Source organism: Typopeltis vanoorti, chromosome 3 (genome assembly GCF_054136105.1).
Source record: "Typopeltis vanoorti isolate ZY-2024b chromosome 3, IOZ_Tvanoo_1.0, whole genome shotgun sequence".
Classification (NCBI taxonomy): domain Eukaryota; kingdom Metazoa; phylum Arthropoda; class Arachnida; order Uropygi; family Thelyphonidae; genus Typopeltis; species Typopeltis vanoorti.
The window spans coordinates 96,398,991-96,419,256 of NC_143551.1; the positions used below are offsets into that span (position 1 = coordinate 96,398,991).

The window sequence follows — 20,266 nt, forward strand, 5'->3', positions numbered from 1 at the left end:
ATTTTGAGACTCACACTTCACTTTTTTTTTTTCTCTAATATTTCTATATTTGGGTTATCCTTTCATACCTGATGTCCAAAGTGACTTTTTAAAATCTTGAATACATTTTTTTGTTCTGATGATATATTTATCCTGCTGAAAACTAGATGTCTGTTTCCTATTTTTCTGTTTTAAAGATCTCCCTGCATTCATTCTTGTATCCCTCTCATCCTTTCTAAAAGATATCATAGTAACAGAATAATGAAATTAATAATACTTGACTTGCTTCTGGTTGTTCTCTCCATAATGAATTGATGCACATTTTTTCTATTAGAACTTAGTTTTCATTATGAATACGATGTTATATTCCAACTTTTTTTATGGTAATCCCATCTATGAGAGGTTGTTCAACCTGTGGTAAATCAGTACCGTGGATGGGCAGAAAATTGAGAAAGGAACTTGTTAGCATTGTATTTGAAGACCTGTAGATGTATCCTTTAGGATATGTCTACAGGTCTATACACATAAGAGGGGGAGGGAATTGATCTTGATCTATGAGTATTGGCAGAAGCCGTAAGCAGCAGAAACCAAACATCCACGTGAAAGAGTATAAAGTGAACTGATGAGAAAGAAGTGTCATTGAGCAACCTAACTGCTTTCTTATATACTGAGTCAAGTTTGTTTTTTTTTATTTGGCAGCTTTTAGTGGTACTACCCCAAATGTGAGAACAGTATTATTCTGTAGTTGGTATATTTGTAATTTGTACAGGGTTAATAAATGTTCTGAGGTGTGTGTGAGAGAGAGAGAGAGACATTAATTTATTGAATATGTAGGTGGTAATATTTGTAATATGCTTATGCCGAGAGAGAGAGAGAGAGAGAGACTGGTGGTTAGAGGAATTCCAAGAAGAGAAATTTCATCTTGCCCAGAGATCTGGATGTTGTCAAAAGCAAGGCTGGAAGGAAAGGACTTTATGCAAGAAACAAAACAGGATGGAGTTTTACTGTTATTGAAATTAACAGTGTTACATACCACTGAAGAGTGGTTCAGAGCTTATGGTTGTAGAAATTGATATTCTAGAAGTTTTGATGATTAATCTGGAGCAATATTTGCCAAATTAGAAAGGAGTGCAGTGTACTATTATCGGCAAAAACTATACATTTGCAGTCAGCTGCAGAAAGGTGTGTGTGTATATATATAGAAGGAAGAGATAGGTGAAAAAAATCTTGTGAAATACTAGCATTATTTGCAAAGTTTGATAAAGATCCATTCGCCATCACACATAATGTGCATCCAGACAGAAACTGGCAGCCCAGTTGCACCATACAGTGGTAGCTTATTTAATAGTCCTTTGTGTCATATCTGACAAATGCTTTAGAGAGATAAAAAGTGACCATTTTAATTTTCCAAACTTTTCCATGTCATTTGTCCAAAAGTGGGTGACAATAAGCAAGGAGAGATCTCCTTGTTGATCAACAGTGATAGAATTTACACTGGTAACTGTTTATTAGTTGGGAGAGTGTTCATAGTTTTCTTCATTACTTTAAAAGAACATTGAAATGAATAGTAATTTGATAGTAAAGATTTATCAACCTTCTTAAGAATAAGCTGAATATGAATGAGTTGATTATGGACTTGCTTGAATATATAATTTCCAAGCTGTGGGATAATATCAGCAGAACAGGAAAAAGGGGGGGGGACATAAAACAGGAGTCAACTCTAGAGCACAAACCTACAAAACAACTGGGAAAATGTCAGCAGATGTTTTGTATGTTTGGAATGGTAGGAGGTCATTTATCAAATTATCTATGCAAGAATTTGAAGAAAGTAAGAGCCCAGGAAATTTTTTTTTTCTTTTCTTTCCTGTGTGTACAATGCAATAGAACTATCTGAATTTAAGAGGCAGAAGTAAGGTGTTACAAAAGTCACAGATAACTTCAGCAAGAGACCATAAAGTGGAATAGGGAATGAATGTTTCTATAAGAATAGTTTCATTGATACAGATCAAAAGACTGGAAGCAATAATCCAGCCAAGAGAATGAAGCATGGAACCACAAAGATAAATACCACTCATGACATAATGCCATGTAATATGTTGATGAGAGAGTGGCTGTGTGACTGTTGCTCCACAAGAGAACTATGGTCTCAATTACCAGAGGACAAAATCCACAGCATACTAGGAAGGATCACTAAGTGAGTAAGAGATCTAGTGTTTGTAGTGTGGTTAGGATTATCTGGTATTCTGGTAGGTATGTGAAAAATTTGTATAAGATCATTGGTAAAGATGCTGATAGCAAATGTCTCAGCACTACCTCCCTACTGGTCGAGGTGGATGAAATAGTGAGACCAAATTGCACTTCTTATCCATGTTATTCAATGGGTGTTACAGAATTGTGTCCAGATTTCCAGACGTCATGGCCGGTTTGGGGGGGGGGGGTAATCTGTACAGGAAAAGGAAGATGACCTCACTATTCTGAAATGGAGAAAATCATTTAAAAAAAAGGAAAGCAAAACCTTCAAAATGGGTGACAGCAATAAGAGTGAGAGAGAGCAAATAAATTTGATAGAATGGAACAGAGATTTTTACCCAAAGAAGAATTAAAAGAGAAGATCCTAAGTTAGAAACTGATATATCAGAATGAGCATACCACCTTTGAGATGAAATTGGGAAACATTAAGATGGGCAGTACTTGAAGCTGAAATTTGAGTTTGTTAGAAAAAGTACATGTGGTTTTGCAGACTGAAGATGGAAACAAACATGCTTGGGAATGGAGCTAAGACCATGTACATTTGAAGTGAATCTGTAAGTCTTTGAGAGGATTTGCTTTCACCCATGTGTAATCTATTTCTCAGTGCTTGACTTCATAGTTATTACAATCGAGTATAAATTGTTTTACACATGACACCATTTTTCTGACAACAGTGTTGACATGTTTTCTGATGTGTAGCATAACTAGTTGAAATATTTTGTCAAGTTGGATAGTCACTGAGTCATAAAAATATCTCTGGTTTATGAATTTTTTGGGGGGCTCTATAAATTCTAGGAACCAAATGGTGTTTTTTAGTGACATTTTTAACTCTTCTGGCCAGTTAACTTTTTATCACATCATTGGTTTTATTATGTGTGCACCAAGTGAGATTTGAATTTAGACTGATGCATTGTTATCACCCAGTAGGTTATTCATTTTTATCATGTATTCTTCAGAGTCCATGACACCTTATGCATTGTTTTAATCTACTTTGATGTTGGATTATAATTTTTTAAGAGATATAAAATATAATTTATTTTTGGAATACTCCTTGCTGGTAGTTTAGTTCTATTATATGTAAAAAACAGTTTACACTTTATTGAAAGAACAAGATTTAGTAATAGAACCATTGGATATTCTAGAAACGTTTTCACTAATTTCCGTTGAAATGAAACACTGCATCTTCATAGACCTTTTTCACCTAGATGATATTATACTGTTCAGACACTGCATGGAAAATACATTTTTTCAGGTTCCAGGATACATACTGGAAACAAACACAAGACCTGGTTATAGACTTCCTGCTTTCATCCCAGTCCTGGCAAACTTATTTATGGAAAACTGAAAAGAAAGCTGTTGAAGGATATATAAAAAGCAAAATTTGGCTTTGCTGTGTTGACAATATTTTCATGATTTTGACAGGGAAAAAAAAACAAGGAATTGGAACTTTAAAAAAAACTACCTTAACAGCCTACATCTGAATATAAAATTCATGCTTGAACTTGAAAACTGCAGAACATTACCTCTCCTTGAATTATCTGAGAAGAAAAGATTGAATTTCTCGGTATACAGAAAGCCTGCCACCCCTTACAGAAGACAAGCATGATAAAAACACAGAAAGGGAGAGTGCCTATATCTCCACTATTGATAAACAAAATGAAGAACTGAAACATAACCTATCCCTTAATACATATGGGCTAAAGACCATTAACAAGATTTTAGAAACATCACCTAAGATGCCAACTAACAGGCACGATTCAAAGATGTGATAATCCTTCTGTACATCTGTAATGTCAGCGACAAAACTGCACCTTTATTTTGATATAAAATTGGCTTTCACCTCAAGTTTACAGCCTCTGAAACCATCACATTCTCTCCCTAAAGAAACTTGGGGATGGTTGTCTACAAAACTCACTACTCTTGCAGCATTTGCTATGTCAGTCAAAACGGATGTTCCAAAGAAAAGGCAACACATCAGAAAACAGATGTCTTATATCATGTTTCATAAGACAATGAAAGGTAGTCTCTGAAATGCAATAAAAACTAGGGCTTAATTGCTGCACCAGATTTGGTACTCATTCATTAAAAAGTACTAGTTTTCATTAAATGTTTTTTTTACTCTTTGCATAATGTGGTTTCTATATGTATATCTACATAACCACAGAAATCTGTGGTTATGTAGATATAACTAAATTGATTAAAGAATGTTTAAAACATTCTTGAATCAATTTTTAGTGACAGACAACATTAAATACAGAAACAGAGAATAGAATAAGCAAAACTGGTGGTGGGGAGTCAATTGAATAAATGTGTATGGTAGCTGTATAAAAGACAGGATTTAAACCAATTTTAGCTTATTGTTCTGAAAACAGAGTTAGAAATAACAGTTGATCCAAGACTGGAGACCCCAGATATGAGTTTAAAAAAAAAAAAATGAACAGATGTAACAATGGTAGAGTCATATCGAAAATGAAGATAAATAGGAAGAAACTTCATTGTTAGTATAGAGTTTGAGAGAGCTAATCTCAGAAGAAAAGTTAGCAAAACAGATGTTTGATGCCAGAATGAGATTGAAAAGACCCAGAGGAATATGAAAACATAGCTAAGACGCACCTTTGAAGAAGACTAAAATATAAGATAAGACAGTATTGCTATCCTGATAAACTAATTTGGAAGAAAATTGTTCATGAATTAGTGATAATGTAAACATTTTATGTAGTACTATTATTGTATTCTTTTTTTCAGGAATCAAGAATACAATAATAGTATTGTCAGGATTTGACTTTTTTCCTCCCAGGCTTGGCTAAGTATTATAGAATGATAAGAGTTAAACAACTGTCAATTTGAAAGCATTTTGTAAATAAAAAATAAAACATTGTTAATAATGGACATCAATTTAAAAGTGCTTATAAGTACCCTTGCTTAACGCAGGATTTGATTAATGCGATGAAATTAATTGTGGCAATCCCTTGATATACGTGGTAAGAGTTTTGATTAACGTGCCTTTAACCGTGCGGAGCTAGCAGCTGATCTGACAGGTACATGCAAAATGCTTAATATAAATATTCTTACACAATTCAGTGTATAGCTTGGAGGTCATGAGTAGCTGTGCATTCATATATTATGAGTGATATTCTGCACTGTTTTTTGCTGTCAGTTTGGTTTAACACATGTTATGTTAAGGTTTGTGATATTTGTAAATTGTATCTGAGATTTCGCGATCTCCGATGTCAGTATAGTATGGTTTAGTTGATGTTGTTTTTATTCTTTGTTCAATAATTTCTAGATTGTAACTGAAAATAAATAAACATTATGTATTACTGAAATAGAGCCAAAGGCTTATTTATCATACATTTCCTTTAGGAAATGTGCTTTATATTATGGAAAATACTAAGGAAAGTGATCTGGAGCTTACTCCACCTTTACTACGAGTTGCCCATAAGGTTGCTTATGCTTGCATCTGCCGAAACTTTTAGTTTCTATATATTCGGCACGAAATTCGTAGTTTCTATATTCAGCTATGAAATAATGTTGGATTCAATATCCACTTAATTTGTACCATCATGTATTATATTTGCAGTGTTTTTTCTTTGTTTTATTGCTTGTTTGCCGAGGTCTGGAGAGTCATTTTGCTTGTTATTCTAGAATTTATGCCGATAAGAAAAAACTAAAACTGTTCAAACAACTCTTGATAACTTCTTTTGATAAAAAAAATTGCAGTAAATAATGTAGGTACAAGTATTTATTAAACATTTACTTTGCATTCATTTTTTATCTTTTCTAAAAGAGTACCATATAAAACGAATTATTAATAGAGTAATCGATCATGGATGAATTGTAATTTTTACCATTGATTATTAGATTTGATTAACGCGATTTTGATATACGCAGTAACATCGAGGGATACCTGTACTTCATTTTTGTCCCTATTGATTCTGTTGTTGAAGATGAGATTAAAACAATTCATACTGTTCTTTGGAAACATTCTCATTAAAATAAGAATTTAATGCCTTCATCTATTAATCATCTGTCAGTATTGCAATATCTTGCAATAATGGTGAAGCAAGGGCTGGAAGAGCTAAAATGCTACACTTGTCTAATAACATTCTGGGGGGGGGGGTAATATCAAACACTTGTATAAAAAGAATGCAAAGTGGCTATCTGTTACATGATCTTTGGTTCTCTCTAAATTATTGCCATGGCAAAAGACTTTTTCCCTGGTTGAGTCAAATTAGCTTTTGCAAGATGCATACAAACAACACTTAAATGGCAAGATTTTAAGAATGCACTCGCATTACCTTCCATCGAGAATGTTAGGCAAAGTTGCTCCATGAATAACATTGTTTTTTTTTGTTGTTTTTTATTTATTTATTAACCATTGCATAAAACCTCCACATCCTCCTATGAAAAAACTAGGCATTTATGAGATTCATTGCTCATGTGGTATTTGCTATGTAGGCCAGATGGGTGGAGGAAACTCCGACAAAAAGAAGACGGCATAAATCAGGTTTGTCATCCCATACAACTACCACAAGCCATCAAGTGGTTTGGCAACAAACAAAAATGCCTTATATTAATCGTAATTTTTTTTTTTTTACACCAAGTTTGGTCTGCCTTCATTAAAAATCTAACTGCTGCAGACCTAGGATATAATACATGTGATAATACAGAATGTGAGAGCAGCAGCAACTGGCATTGTACCAACACGTACAGTAATTAATTTAACATTTTTATTCTGTTTGTTTATATATGTATGAATTATGAAGTTCTGATAACATCTAATAATTGTAATTGTTTGTAGTCTCTTTTCTGTACAACTTTTGCTAATACCCCTGATGATGATGTAACTCTAATGACTTACAAAACTTGTAGGAATGAAAATAAACATTAAATATCGGATCATATGTTTGAAAAAATGACAGACATTTTGTTAAGTCTGCAACTCTTCTTATTCTGAGCACCAATTTTTTATTTTTTTTCCCGTTAAAATTAATTTGGTTCTACCAAGGAATTAAATTTACACCTATAATAGAAGACAACAAGCACTTTCCATTCCTTCATGTTCCCTCATCCAAAGTTAACTTAAGTGGTAGTCTTCGGTTTTCAGTATACAGAACAAAAATAAGTACAGGAAGATACGTTGATGCTACATTTCATCTATCATAAACACCAAGCATTATCAGAACTTCAGTGCATCATGCATATTTCTATGTTCAGTTGATTTTATTTAAAAAAAAAAAAAAAAAAAACAATTTTTTTTATTTTTATTAGAGCTACATCAACAAAGTTACTGATAATTTTTGCCTTCATTCCAGTCCTCCTTCAGAGGAAGTTCCTTGTCTCCATATGTCAAAGGTATGTTTCAAAGACCCTCTACTCCAGATTAACTTTCAAGTCTTTCCATGTGATTTGCAAACTAAATTCATTCTCTTCAAAGGATAAATATCCTCTTTCATATTATGGACACACTGTCTGCTCAGATACATTTGGAATAACACAAAGATTATATCCAGCTCACTAGTTCTGATAAGCCTTGCCAGTCATGGCATATCTACTAGATCAGGATTCACTAGAGTAAGACTAATTTTTACACAAAAACCACTTTTTATTAGAAAGTTTTGAAGTCCACATTCATCATCTGAACTTAAAGAAAAATAATTGTCTAAAATTCTTAATTTTGACAGTTAAAAAAAAACAAAAATTAGTGATATGACTTTCTAGATTTTGCCTAATTCATCTTGCTTTACAGAACACTAAGATGATGTGCAGAACTTATATTTGGCATTATTATTTTTATTAGTCCAGCACTTGTGCAACATATTCACAATAACTGAGTTGCAGTGATTCTGATAAAATTATGGAGACAACTACTGTTTTGTAGCAAGATTTTCCACTTTGTAACGAAGTTAATTATACTTCTATAATTATGCATTTCAATCAATACAGATTTCAGCTTATAATTTCTCAGAATCATAGTTTATTCTTCATGGGAAAATGTGCAACAGTAGAATAAATTATGCAATGTTATACATAGGCAATTTGTCAAAATTTGCCAATAACTTGCCTAACTGATAGTTGAGTTATAAAGTTATTGGCTTTATTTTTCCAATTTTAGTTTTTAAACCCAAGTCAACTCTGGTTTTGATAGAGTATGTGGTATAATTAATTGAATATCAATTCATATATTTCATGGAGCAGGGGAAAATATTTAATTTAAAAATATTTCAACTAATTAGCTGAAATAAAACAAAAGCGACATGTTTGCAAAGATTAAAGTGAAAGCTACAACACAATTATGTGAATGCTTGTTGCCTCGTTATCTCAAAAATGAATGCTCACATCTTTGATCAAACAACTTTCTTACTCCACACAAGAGATCACAAAGCCTATCATAAATCAATGCCATGTATGGGCAAACTTTTAGCTTAACTTGTAATTAAGTTAAAATACTAATATATTTAAGACAAACATTTATGTTGATAATTGTACTGCCATGAATAGTGAGATTCATATTTAAAGAAAGAAAAGAAATAACTTCATATGTGATATTCTGTTATTTTTTTATTACCGTGCAAGAGAGAGAGAATAATTCAGTTTCCAAAATTTCAGTCTGTTTCATTAAACATAAGAGGTTAATGACCAGGAGGTTAGTATTCGTTTGAGCAAAATTTTTTGTAAAGTAGTAGTTTATCAAAACAGTGAGAATATGTAGCAATGGATATTTGAAACCTGTTAAGGTTGCTTCTTCTGGTGAAACTGATGTAATTTATTAATAATCAAAACCACTTTACACAATCAGAGGTTTGCAGTCTAACTTTTTAAAGATTCCTGTAAATTTCATATTAATGATCAAATATGTCACAAAAGTGAAATTCAGCACGATACTTATTTTGGTATCGCACAGGGGAATGATGACATACCAGAGTGCTTACAGACCTCATAACAGATGGTTTGTTTACATGCCATATATATATATATATATATATATATATATATATATATATATATATATATATATATACACAGGGTGTTCGGGATAAATTTGACAGTTTCGTAAGGAAAAAGAAAATCTTCTTTGTATCTATTAAATTTAATGAATTGACAAAAAAACATTACAGGCAGAGTTAATTACAATACTATCAACAAGATTTACTCAAAATAACCACCATTAGCATCGATCACAGCTTCGGAACCTCGAACAAGCTGATGCTACAGTCTCCCTGGGAAGGGCCGCAAAAACTGTTTTAATTTTATCCATTAACTGGGCTTTTGTATTACTGGAAGTGCGATTGGTGTCTTTTTCAACTGCGCCCCATACAAAATAATCCATGGGGTTAATGTCTGGGGAGTTTGGAGGCCAAACATTTGGACTGGTGAAGTCGTAGAAATTTTCAGACAACCATTTTTGACTTTTCCCAGAGGTGTGGCAAGGGGCCGAATCCTGCTGCCATACATACGGCCTACCATTGGCTACCCTTGTTATCCAGGGCTTGACTACAGTTAGCAACTCCACGAACAAAGCCCGAATTCCAATGCCAGGGTTCTTCAACACCTGTTCCTGCAGATTTGCGAGGAATTCTGCTGTACGAACGCAATCAGATCGTCTGCTAGGGATCTTTCTTCTTGCTACATCCTCGTAGTCACCATTGCAAGTCTCTAGTTCATGCCTGATTGTTTTTACTGTATTCAGGGAGCATTGGGCAGCAGTCGTAATATCCTTATTTTGATGGCGGGCACGAATCATCATGATACAAGTTATTCTCTTCCATGATTCAGGTGGGTTCCAGCTATCCATCCTTTCTGACATCTTGTATATGAATGAAGAAGGGTCCAAACTTTTAAATGAAGAGAAGTGTGTGTGTTAATACATGTAACTTACGGAAAAATATAATTAATTATAAATATGTCAAATTTATCCCGAACACCCTGTGTGTATATATGTGTGTGTGTGTATATATATATATATATATATATATATATATAAACTTTTTTAGTGTTTCATTAACCTGAGTAGGAATCCTGAATACCTGCTTCTTATGAGTCATGTTTGTTTATGGCTGGAAATAAAAACTGAAATGGTTTCAAAATGCTTCAGCTTGATAGTCATTTTTCAGGAGAGAGGAACAAAATATTCATACATTCAGGTCTCACTGTATCAAACTCAAAGGTAATAGCTTGTTAAGATGAAAATGCTAGATAATGTTTGGATCTTGTAACAGATGGCTTGTTTACAAATACCACATCAACTTTTTAATGGGCTTATCTGAAAGCATTGTGGTAAACAAGGAGAAATACCTTTTTTAAACAGTAATCCTGAATACATTTTGGAAAATTATGGAGACAACTACCATGTTTGAGTAAAACTTTAGTTTAATATAAACCAAAATTCACATTCACTTTCCAATAATTGTTGTAACGGTTGGTCAGTAACTTTAGCAAACTATGTAGATTGTAGTGCAGCTTGTTTCTCTGTATATATACTCCAGAAGATGACCTTGATATAAAGGTCAAAACGTCTAATATGGATTTTGGTTTATATTGAACTAAAGTTTTACTCAAACACGAAAGTTGTCTCCATAATTTTCCAAAATGTATTCTGATCACTGTGTAAGCCTAAAAGAACGGATTCGCATCATCTGTGGAAATGATGCTCACAAGCGTTGCAATCGGTACAGTAAGTTAAAGATACGTATTACCCTCTTGATCAATCGGCTGTCCTCTTTAAAGAGATGTAGAGACAGTAACCTTATTCCCATCTGCATCAAGCTGAAAAAGAAATTTACCTCCGCTAAAGCACTTCGCATATATGACTGTACAGAGAAAGCAATACTTGAGAGTAAATCCAAACAGCCCGCGAAAACCTAGCAATAACTCAAAATCAGGTTTCAAAATTGCAATCTGAACTATCGAGTTATATAAATCCAGATATTCTACAAGTGCTAGAAAGAATTACTGACAATTCAGCCAAATATATCCTAAAAAATAATAAAGAAAAACTTGAGGCCAAATTTCACATTTTGAAACAACTGCAAAATATGGTTGCCAATCAGGAGATCTCCATGGTAAACAGCTCCAACAGTGAACAACAGACAAGGAGCGACCAACCACCTGCAAGCAAGAACCATGTGATGAACTTATCAAGCCACACCTTAAATAGCGGCCAACTTGCGCTACTTGATAAAGGCCTTAACTACACAATAGCACCTAAAACTGTCAATAAATTGGATTTTATTTACCACATAGAAAGAGGCATTAGGCCGTCTGTGTTCACTGGGCATCTACAGATGCCGTATGGTCACTCCAATGCTCGATGTTCCACACTAGGCCTCGTCATGTAGTCCTGTTGTTTGCCCTTCTGGCAGCCTCAACTCTCTGAAGATCAGTCACTCCACACATCCATCCATCTCATTGATGGTCTACCCCTGCCTCTTTTTCCAGGAACTTTACCTTCTATTACTGTTCTGAGAAGTCCTCCTTCCATCCTTTCTATGTGTCCAAAATATTTCAACTTTCTTCTGTCAATATCCTTAAGGAGCCTTAAAGTTCTACTAATCTTTTCTAATACCCAATCATTTGTATGCCTTTCAGTGTATGATATCCTCAACAGCCTTCTGTAACACCACATCTCAAAAGCAGATATCCGTTTCTATCTGACTTCTTTAGGTTCCAAGTCTCGTATCCATAAGTCGCTGTTGGAAAAACAACTGCATCCAAAATCCTCAACTTTGTTCCCATGGAGATAGATCCATCCTTCCAAATTTTAGACAAGTCTTTGACTGTTGTTTTAGCCATTCCTAACCTTTTTCTGACATCTTCTGAACAGCAATTCTTCACATTAATAATGGATCCCAGGTACTCAAACTTGCTGACTTCCTCAATTCTTTCTCCATTAAGATACATTTGTTTCTCAAGAGCTTCTCTGTTTGTTTTTCCTTTGAGAACCATGATCTTTGTCTTGCTAGAATTGAGTTGAAGTCCTCTGTTATTACTGATCTTGTTAACTTTGTCAAGAATTAGTCCTAGTTCTTCCATGTCATTACAAAGGAGTACTGTATCGTCAGCGTACCTCAGATTACTGATCAATCTACCTCCTATCGTAATTCCTATCCTGAGCTCATCCAGTGCTTCACGCATGATGTCCTCTGCATATATACTAAACAAGTGAGGAGAAAGTAAACATCCTTTTCCAACTTGAAGCCAGTCAGTCAATCCAACACTTGTTATTACTCTGGCTTCTTGCTCCTTATACAAGTTGGCTATCAACCTGATAGTGTGTTGAGGAAAACCCATTCTTTTCATTACTTCCCACAGTTTCACATGCTCAACACAGTCGAACGCTTTAGAGTAGTCTAAGAAACACATTACTAGAGGGAGTCTGAATTCTTTATATTTTTCTATGATCTGTCTAAGGTAAAGGATCTGATCTCTGGTGCCCCTACCTTTCCTAAAACCTGCTTGTTCCTCAGGCATCTCTGCCTCAACTTTGGCCTCAATCCTATTTAGCATGATCTTTAATAAAATTTTGCTTGCATGAGATATCAAACTAATAGTTCTATAATTCTTGCATCCCGACCCAATAATATAGCCAATAAAATACGATTAGAAACCAGCAATGTTTTGAACAATAAGAAAACCATACATAACAATCTTACAAAACAGAACTAGCAGCAATCAAGTCATTGAAAGCTAATCAAGATATAATTATAACGAAATCAGATAAAGGCAATGCCACTGTCGTCCTTGACAGGTCAACATCCATCCATCAGAAGAATCAACTAGTCTCTGATGACAGCACCTATCAGCTGGTAAACTATAACCCAACAAACAGGATAAAGAATAAAACAGAGAAATTACTTAAGTCCGTCACTTCATGGCCATCAGACACGGTTAAAAAAACTTATACCCCATTATGCCCGCTCTCTCAGAATATATGGTGTCCCGAAAGTACACAAACAAAATATGCTGCTTCGACCGATTGTGGAAGGAATAGATAGCCCTAATTACCACCTAGCCAAGAAATTAGCATCAACACTCAAGGAGTTGGTAGGTCATTCCCCCTCCTACATTAAAGAACACACAACACTTTATAAACAAAATTAAAAACATAAACACTCGACAAAGATTACTTATTAGTCAGTTTCGATGTTTCTGCCCTCTTTACAAATGTCCCAATCAATGACACAATTCTTCTCCTACAAAACAAATTTCTGCCTGACATTACGGCCTTCTTTGTCCATGTACTATGTTCCAGTTATTTTACCTACAAAAAGGTATGGCCATGGGCCATACCTTCCCCCCAATTGCTAACTTCTATATGGAAACTTTTGAGCAAAGTGTCTCTTGATTCCTTCACTCTAAAACCTACAGTGTGGCTTAGATACAATGTGTTCGTTATCTCGCCACATGGGCGACAAACGCTAAACACATTCCTTAGCCACCTGAACAAACAACATGAACGTATAAAATTTACTATTGAAATTGAAAATCGGAACTCGCTCCCGTTTTCCTGGATATACTGGTCACATGTCTTCCTTCAGCCAGTCTATCCTTCATGGTCTATGGCAAACCGACACACACACTGGCCAATACATACATGCTAATTCATATCACCACCCATCACAAAAATATGGAGTCATTAACACCCTTAAAAACAGAGCTATAACAATCTGCTCTAACCCACAAGCTCTGAAACAGGAACTAAAAATCATTAGCGACACATTTATAATGGCTATAACAAAAAGACTATTAATAAAGTACTTCATAAAACATCATCAAAAAGGAATCTAGATTACAGTAAAACCATAGCCATCCCATACATTAAAGGGTTATCAGAAAAAAACAACAGAATCCTACATCATTATAATCTCAATGCCACCTTTAAACCACCTGTAAAACTTAAAAACATATTCAACTCCTATGAGGATCCTCTCCTCCCATTGGCACATCCTGGAGTTTATTGTATCCACTGCACCTGTAACTTACCATACATTGGTGAAGCAAGACGTACAATCCCTATATGTAAGAAAGGACACATTAAATATAACCATTTTGGGGAAGCAGGCCTCTCAGATCCCGCTCTCAACACCTTACACCAAACTGACTGGAAAAGTACCTGCTCTTTACACCATGCAAAAACCTGGTATGAAAGAAAATTTAAGGAAGCCTACGAAATTCTGATAAACTACTCAAATATCAACAATAATTGTGGCATGAAAATTCCAAGAATCTGGATGGCACACATTCAGTATCCAGCATACTTCAAGACTCTAGGCAACCTTCAGCTAGTATTAGAAACCATTCCATACCAACTGGTTGGAATTTATATGTATAATCATGGTGTTAATATATATAGACTTGTTGTTGTGCCCAATGTAATCTTACAACCAATAGATAATATTAATATTAGGACTCTAGTGTTGATGTAGTAAGGTTTTTTTTTTTTTTTACCAGAGCTCAGGCCAATAATTGTTGTAACGGTTGGTCTGTAACATTAGCAAACAATGTAGATTGTAGTGCAGCTTGTTTCTCTATATATAGTATATATGCTCCAGAAGATAATACAAGAAATCTTTCTAAAAATTGACTTCTGCTGAGCCAGCAAACATTATTGTACAACAGAAGTTCTCTATCATCATCATCTGCCTGTAATTTAAATAACCGCCCGTTGCAGGCCTTTTCTTCGAACAGAATTTACAATTTTAAATATAATATCCAAAACATCTTTTGCGTTTAATCTTTTACTGAATAGTACTTGTTGGTGAAAATTAAATTTAATGTTAAAAAATCTGGATATTTGTCATCGTTTTTACATAATGAAATGAAGCCTGATTTATTACCTATCATTGAAGGAGCACCATCAGTAGTAATAGACACAAGTTTAAAAAGCGGAAGTTTGTGTTGTTTCACAAATTCATCAAATGCCGAAAAAATGTCTTCTCCTTCCCAATAATGGCATAATTTTCAAAAGTTCTTCTTTACTTGAATAATCTTGAAATACCATGCGAATAAATACCATTAACTGATCAATATCAGTGAAGTCGTTTGATTCATCAAATTGTAATTGAAACGCAACCCACTGGCATTAATTGACATTAACCTGGCCTGGAAACTTTTCTCCGGCAATTGGAACTCTTCCTTTCGGCAATTTGAAACCTTGTCTGCAGCCTCGAAGTAGTCTCTCTCTAGCGACGTCTCGAACCGAGAAGCTACTTTCTGGAAGCAGGAAACTCCTCTCTCAAGCAACATGGATCCAGGCAGTCTCTGATAGCAATTATGGAACTGGGACCCCTTCTGCTTGCTTCAGTCCCTTTTGTATTAGGCCTCCTCTGAGACTTCGCATGAAGTTTGTAACCCCCCCCCCCCCCCAAAGAATTGGTATGAGTCTTTAATCTTGAGTTTCAAGTTCAGCATGCCTTTTTGTTCTCCTCCACTTTTGATTGCAAGTTGCTGGCCATCAGAAAGTTTGAACTCTTTCTGACCGACTTCGGAGATGTTTACACTTAGAGCCTGCAAGCCTTTCTCATACAAGTTTCAATAACAATCTCTCTAATGCTGCCATATACAGCTTCGGTGAGAAAAACATTGCCTTTGTTTTTAACACTCTAACATATTCTTATTAAAGCAGTATAGTTAGCTTCAAAAGAGTTATTTACAAAAACATCTAATACAAATATACCGAGACAAAGTTTATTTTTTTACAATATTCACATGGGATTTTTAAGCTACAATAGTTTTTACACTTTGCTTATAATTGTATTCACTTGGCTCGCTGATTGACTTCCATTGATCCAAATTAATTCATTTACCCGGACTTATAAAATTACTGATTTGACAATTTTAACGAAAAATAAACAATAACAATACATTTAAAGCGAATTAAAAATAATACAAAATAATGATAAATAAAATATTACGTTTTTCAGTTTTAATTAAACTTGTAAGTAAGGAGGAATATACAAGAGATTGACCAAAAATCGCTTCGCGATCGACGGGTTGAACACCCCTGAGTTATACCAACAAATCGAAGGAACAGCAGTGGGTAATCTTAAATCTCCTGCTATTGCCAACTACTTCATGGAGCACTTCGAACAATGTATTTTTGAAAACATTTCACCCAGGCCTAACCTTTGGTTCAGATATGTGGACGATATTTGTGCCATATGGAAGAGCACTTCAGAAGAATTACAACAGTTTCTCTCAAAAATAAATGCGCTTCATCCAAGGATTCAGTTCGCCCTAGAAGTAAATAAGCAATTAGCCTTTCTAGACCTCTTAATTCTTTGCCAACCAAATGGTAACCTATAATTCACAGTCTATAAGGAAGTAGACTCATACAAGCCATTACATCCATTCTGAATCACATCACCATCCCAGTCAAAATGCATCATCACCATCAAATTCCTGCCATGTACCCTCAAGGGGTGTACAGGATATGATAGTACTACATGAAAAAATTACATCATTATTAATTTTCTATCTACAATTTTCCTCCACATCAGTCTGTTACTTGTCAAGACTCCAACATTATCAGATCTTATATTTCTATCGTCTAAGGCATTTTGTACCATATCAATCCACCTGTATCTTGGTCTTCCTCTGGGTCGTTTTCCTGCCCTGCCAACCTGGCAGAGAACACTTGTTTTGCTAATCTTTCCTCGCCCATTCTGCTTAAGTGAAAATACCACCTGAGATTAGCTCTGCTAATGCATTCCTGGATGCTGACAATGTCAAGTTCTGTCCTAATATCCTTGTTTTTTAATATGATATTGCCATTGATGCCATCTGTTCACACCACAGATATGAGAGTCTTTCTCAGGACTCTCATATCTGTGGTCTCTAGTCTTTGGTCAAGTGTTTTACTTCTGACCCAGCTCTCAGATCCATAAGTTAAAACTGGTTTGAACACTGTCTTGTATACAGCTAATTTAGTGTTCCAACTAATTTCTCTCTTATTCCATATGAATTTATTCAATTGACTTCCTACCATACCAGCTTTGCTGATTCTGTTGTCTATTTCTATATTTAACTTACCATCTTCAGTAAAAATCGTGCCTAAATAACTGAAATGTTTTACTTGTTCCACAGGTTCTCCATTCACAACGATTCTGCCTATTTTCATTGTCTTTGTCTTTTTATTGCCGACCTTCATGCCATGTCTATTACAACAGCTATTCAAGTTAGTCAGAGAATCTTGCAGACTTGTAGCGGATTTATTTAGAAAAGCTTCCAATTTCAAATCCTCTGTACACTCTGGTGTTCTGCATCAGGGAGAAAACATCACTATCAACAATAACATAGTCAACTTTTCTTATTCCTTGCCTCTTCTCTCCATGTGAATTTGTGCACATTTTTATGTTGGAACATGGTGTTAGTAATAACCAGCCCATGTCCTGAGCAAAATCCAACAGATATTTGCCATTATTATTAGCTTTGCTCTTTTCTCCAAATTTTCCCAAAATATTTTTGTATGGCTCACAATCATTTCCTACTCTGGTATTTAGATCCCCAACAAGGACCAACTTTTCATTTTTCATTCTGTCAGTTGCTTTCTCTAAAGCCTCAAAAAATTCCTCCACTTCTACCTTAGTAGAACCTTCTGTGGGACCATAGGCACAAATAAGTCTCATTGTTCAGTTCCCCATTCTCATATTTGCCCACATTACTCTACTTGAGACTGACTGCCATTCAAGAAGATTAGCCTCGTATTTTGTGTTGAATACTATGGCTACTCCTTCTTTTCCTTGATTGTCATTGCCTGAATATAACATTTTGTATTTATTGCTCAGAAATATCTTACCAGTTTTGGTCTTTTTTGTTTCAGTCACCCCTATTATGTCGATCTGGTACTTATCTAATTCCTCAGCTAGCTTCATTTCTTTGCTATATTCAGGCAGTCAAAATGCAGGTACTATAAAAACACTGGTTCATAGAGCCCACTCCTTTTGTTCTTCAGAAGAACTATTGCAAAAAAGGAATTACAATATATTAATGCCTCCTTATCCAATGGTTACAAGAATTCCCTCATAAAAAGAGCGTTGAGTAGTCGTGTTTCAGCATCCTCTTCAAATACATAAGAAACAACATGTATACCTATTCCCTATGTGCAAGGCATTAGCGAATACAGCTAAAGTGTGAAAACCACTAAATATTAGTGTTGCCTTTTGACCCATCAGAAAAATCTCTATATTCCTCACGTCTCCAAAGGACAAGCTCCCTACCAGATTCCCTGCTCTTGTGGGTTATCATATTTCGGACAAACAGGAAGATCTACTCTTATCCGGTTAGAAGAACACAAGTCATATATTCAGTACAGTATTTTATGTGAATTGATTCAGTTATTATAATAGTAAGTAATATGTCTACTCACGGTATTTCCTTACTGAAATTTATAGCATTGTCCAAAGTTTCAAAGTTCACAACATGAATTTGTAATTAAATGCATGAAAATTTTACATAATACTGTTATTTAAAAAATATCATGTTTATTGTTTCTACTTTCTTGTTTTCATGAATTTTTCTCTCCTATTAAATTGTTGTTTGTGGATAATTTGTATAAATTCACTCTTCATTATGAAAGATGACGTATGTTGTGATATACATTTAAAACCCACCTATGGAAAGCCTATTTCTGTATAATTATATGTAATGTATAGTGAGAATTAAACATGTATTACTTTTTGTCAAGATAACAGTTTTTTTTTAAATATAAACATTGCCTATAATTATTTATATGAAGTAGACTGATGCCTTGGGTGAGTAAATTTTTTTATGGCTAGTAGATTTAAGTTGTATTTCTCAAACCCTGCCTATAACTTTTGGTGAGGTTGCACTAATCAATGCTAAAAAAAAACTTCTCCCTCTTGTTCCTGATGCTTCTGGCATTAGTATAGAGAAACTATAGCATCCCTTTAGGCCCCCACCACTTTTCTTTCTTGAATTTGAGTACCTTATTCAATATTGTTGCTTGAGAGACTATATTTCATATTTGTTGGTCATTTTCACACTCACTTGACTCATGGGTGTCTTTACATGTACTCAGTTGCATCTAATACAAAAAAAAAACTTTTGGTGCAGTCTGTCAGCATTATACAAATCCTTCTTTCTGTCAAACTCAGACCACAGGTCCACAAACTCTACATTGTTCCTTCTGCAGAAACTGCTTATTGATTTGTTTGCTATCAGTGCTCTCCTTCTCAGTTTGCCTCCATCATAGCATGGCAGGAAACTAGCAATCTTCATCTTGCTCTTCACTTTGTCGAACAACTCCTTCACATCTTCCCTCATAGAATAATTCTCACCTCTCAGATTATTAGTGCCACCCAAGAGCATTAGTTTTTTTCACCTTACCTTTCTGCATCTGGATAGTATCACTAATATTATTAATTTTTGTGCCAGGGGAAACAAGATTTTGTTGCACTTTCATTAAGTACTCTGTAGAATCTCTGTACAAAATTTTCTCTTTACCGTTTCTCTTGTTTATTCACATGATCTCGATTCTCACCTTGGACCTTTAAAATGAGATGTGTTATATGATACGTTCTGGATGCAAAGAAGAGCAGAAGTTGCACCTAGTAGCCATAGTAAGAAACCAGAAAATTCAAGTGTTGGTTGAGTAGAAAGCAAGATTTCTGTATTTTGTCAACCATTTGGCACCATTATAATACCAATAGATACAAGTCAAGATGGCTAGGTGGTTGGCATATCATAGAAAAGGAAACTCAGACTGAGTTAAAAGCAAACTGGCATGTGCAATATAACTGATGTAGAACGTGAAAGGAGAACTGGTTAAGAAAAATCTAGGTTATTAGGAGGATGGTGGAATTATCTGGAAGAATATTTGCATTGAATCCCTGGTGACAGCAAATATTGCTGGCCTGGTTTGCTGATTAGATTAGCAGTTAACATATTCACTATCCAGCAGTGGGCATGTTTGTGATTGTTTAGATGGGAGATGAATTTCATTGCCTGGTGTGAAACAACCTACTTATTGCTTTATTTGGAGGCTTGAAAAGTTACAGGTTTGGTTTCTAGAGTAGGT

The 20,266-nt window shown here is 34.8% G+C and overlaps 2 protein-coding genes across 2 annotated transcripts in view; one reads left to right on the forward strand and one right to left on the reverse strand.

Moving 5' to 3' along the window:
• Positions 1-7,660, forward strand: part of LOC150108405 (testis-expressed protein 264 homolog) — a 53,000-nt gene extending 45,340 nt beyond the window's left edge. Inside the window, exon 4 of the mRNA XM_090390754.1 lies at positions 7,545-7,660. Within this exon, the coding sequence (XP_090246880.1) occupies positions 7,545-7,616 (72 nt within the window). The 3' untranslated portion in view covers positions 7,617-7,660. The remainder of the gene's footprint in view (positions 1-7,544) is intronic.
• The window catches only part of LOC150108406 (centrosomal protein of 83 kDa-like), a 300,734-nt gene that overhangs the window by 27,257 nt on the left and 253,211 nt on the right, over positions 1-20,266 (reverse strand). The window lies entirely within an intron of this gene.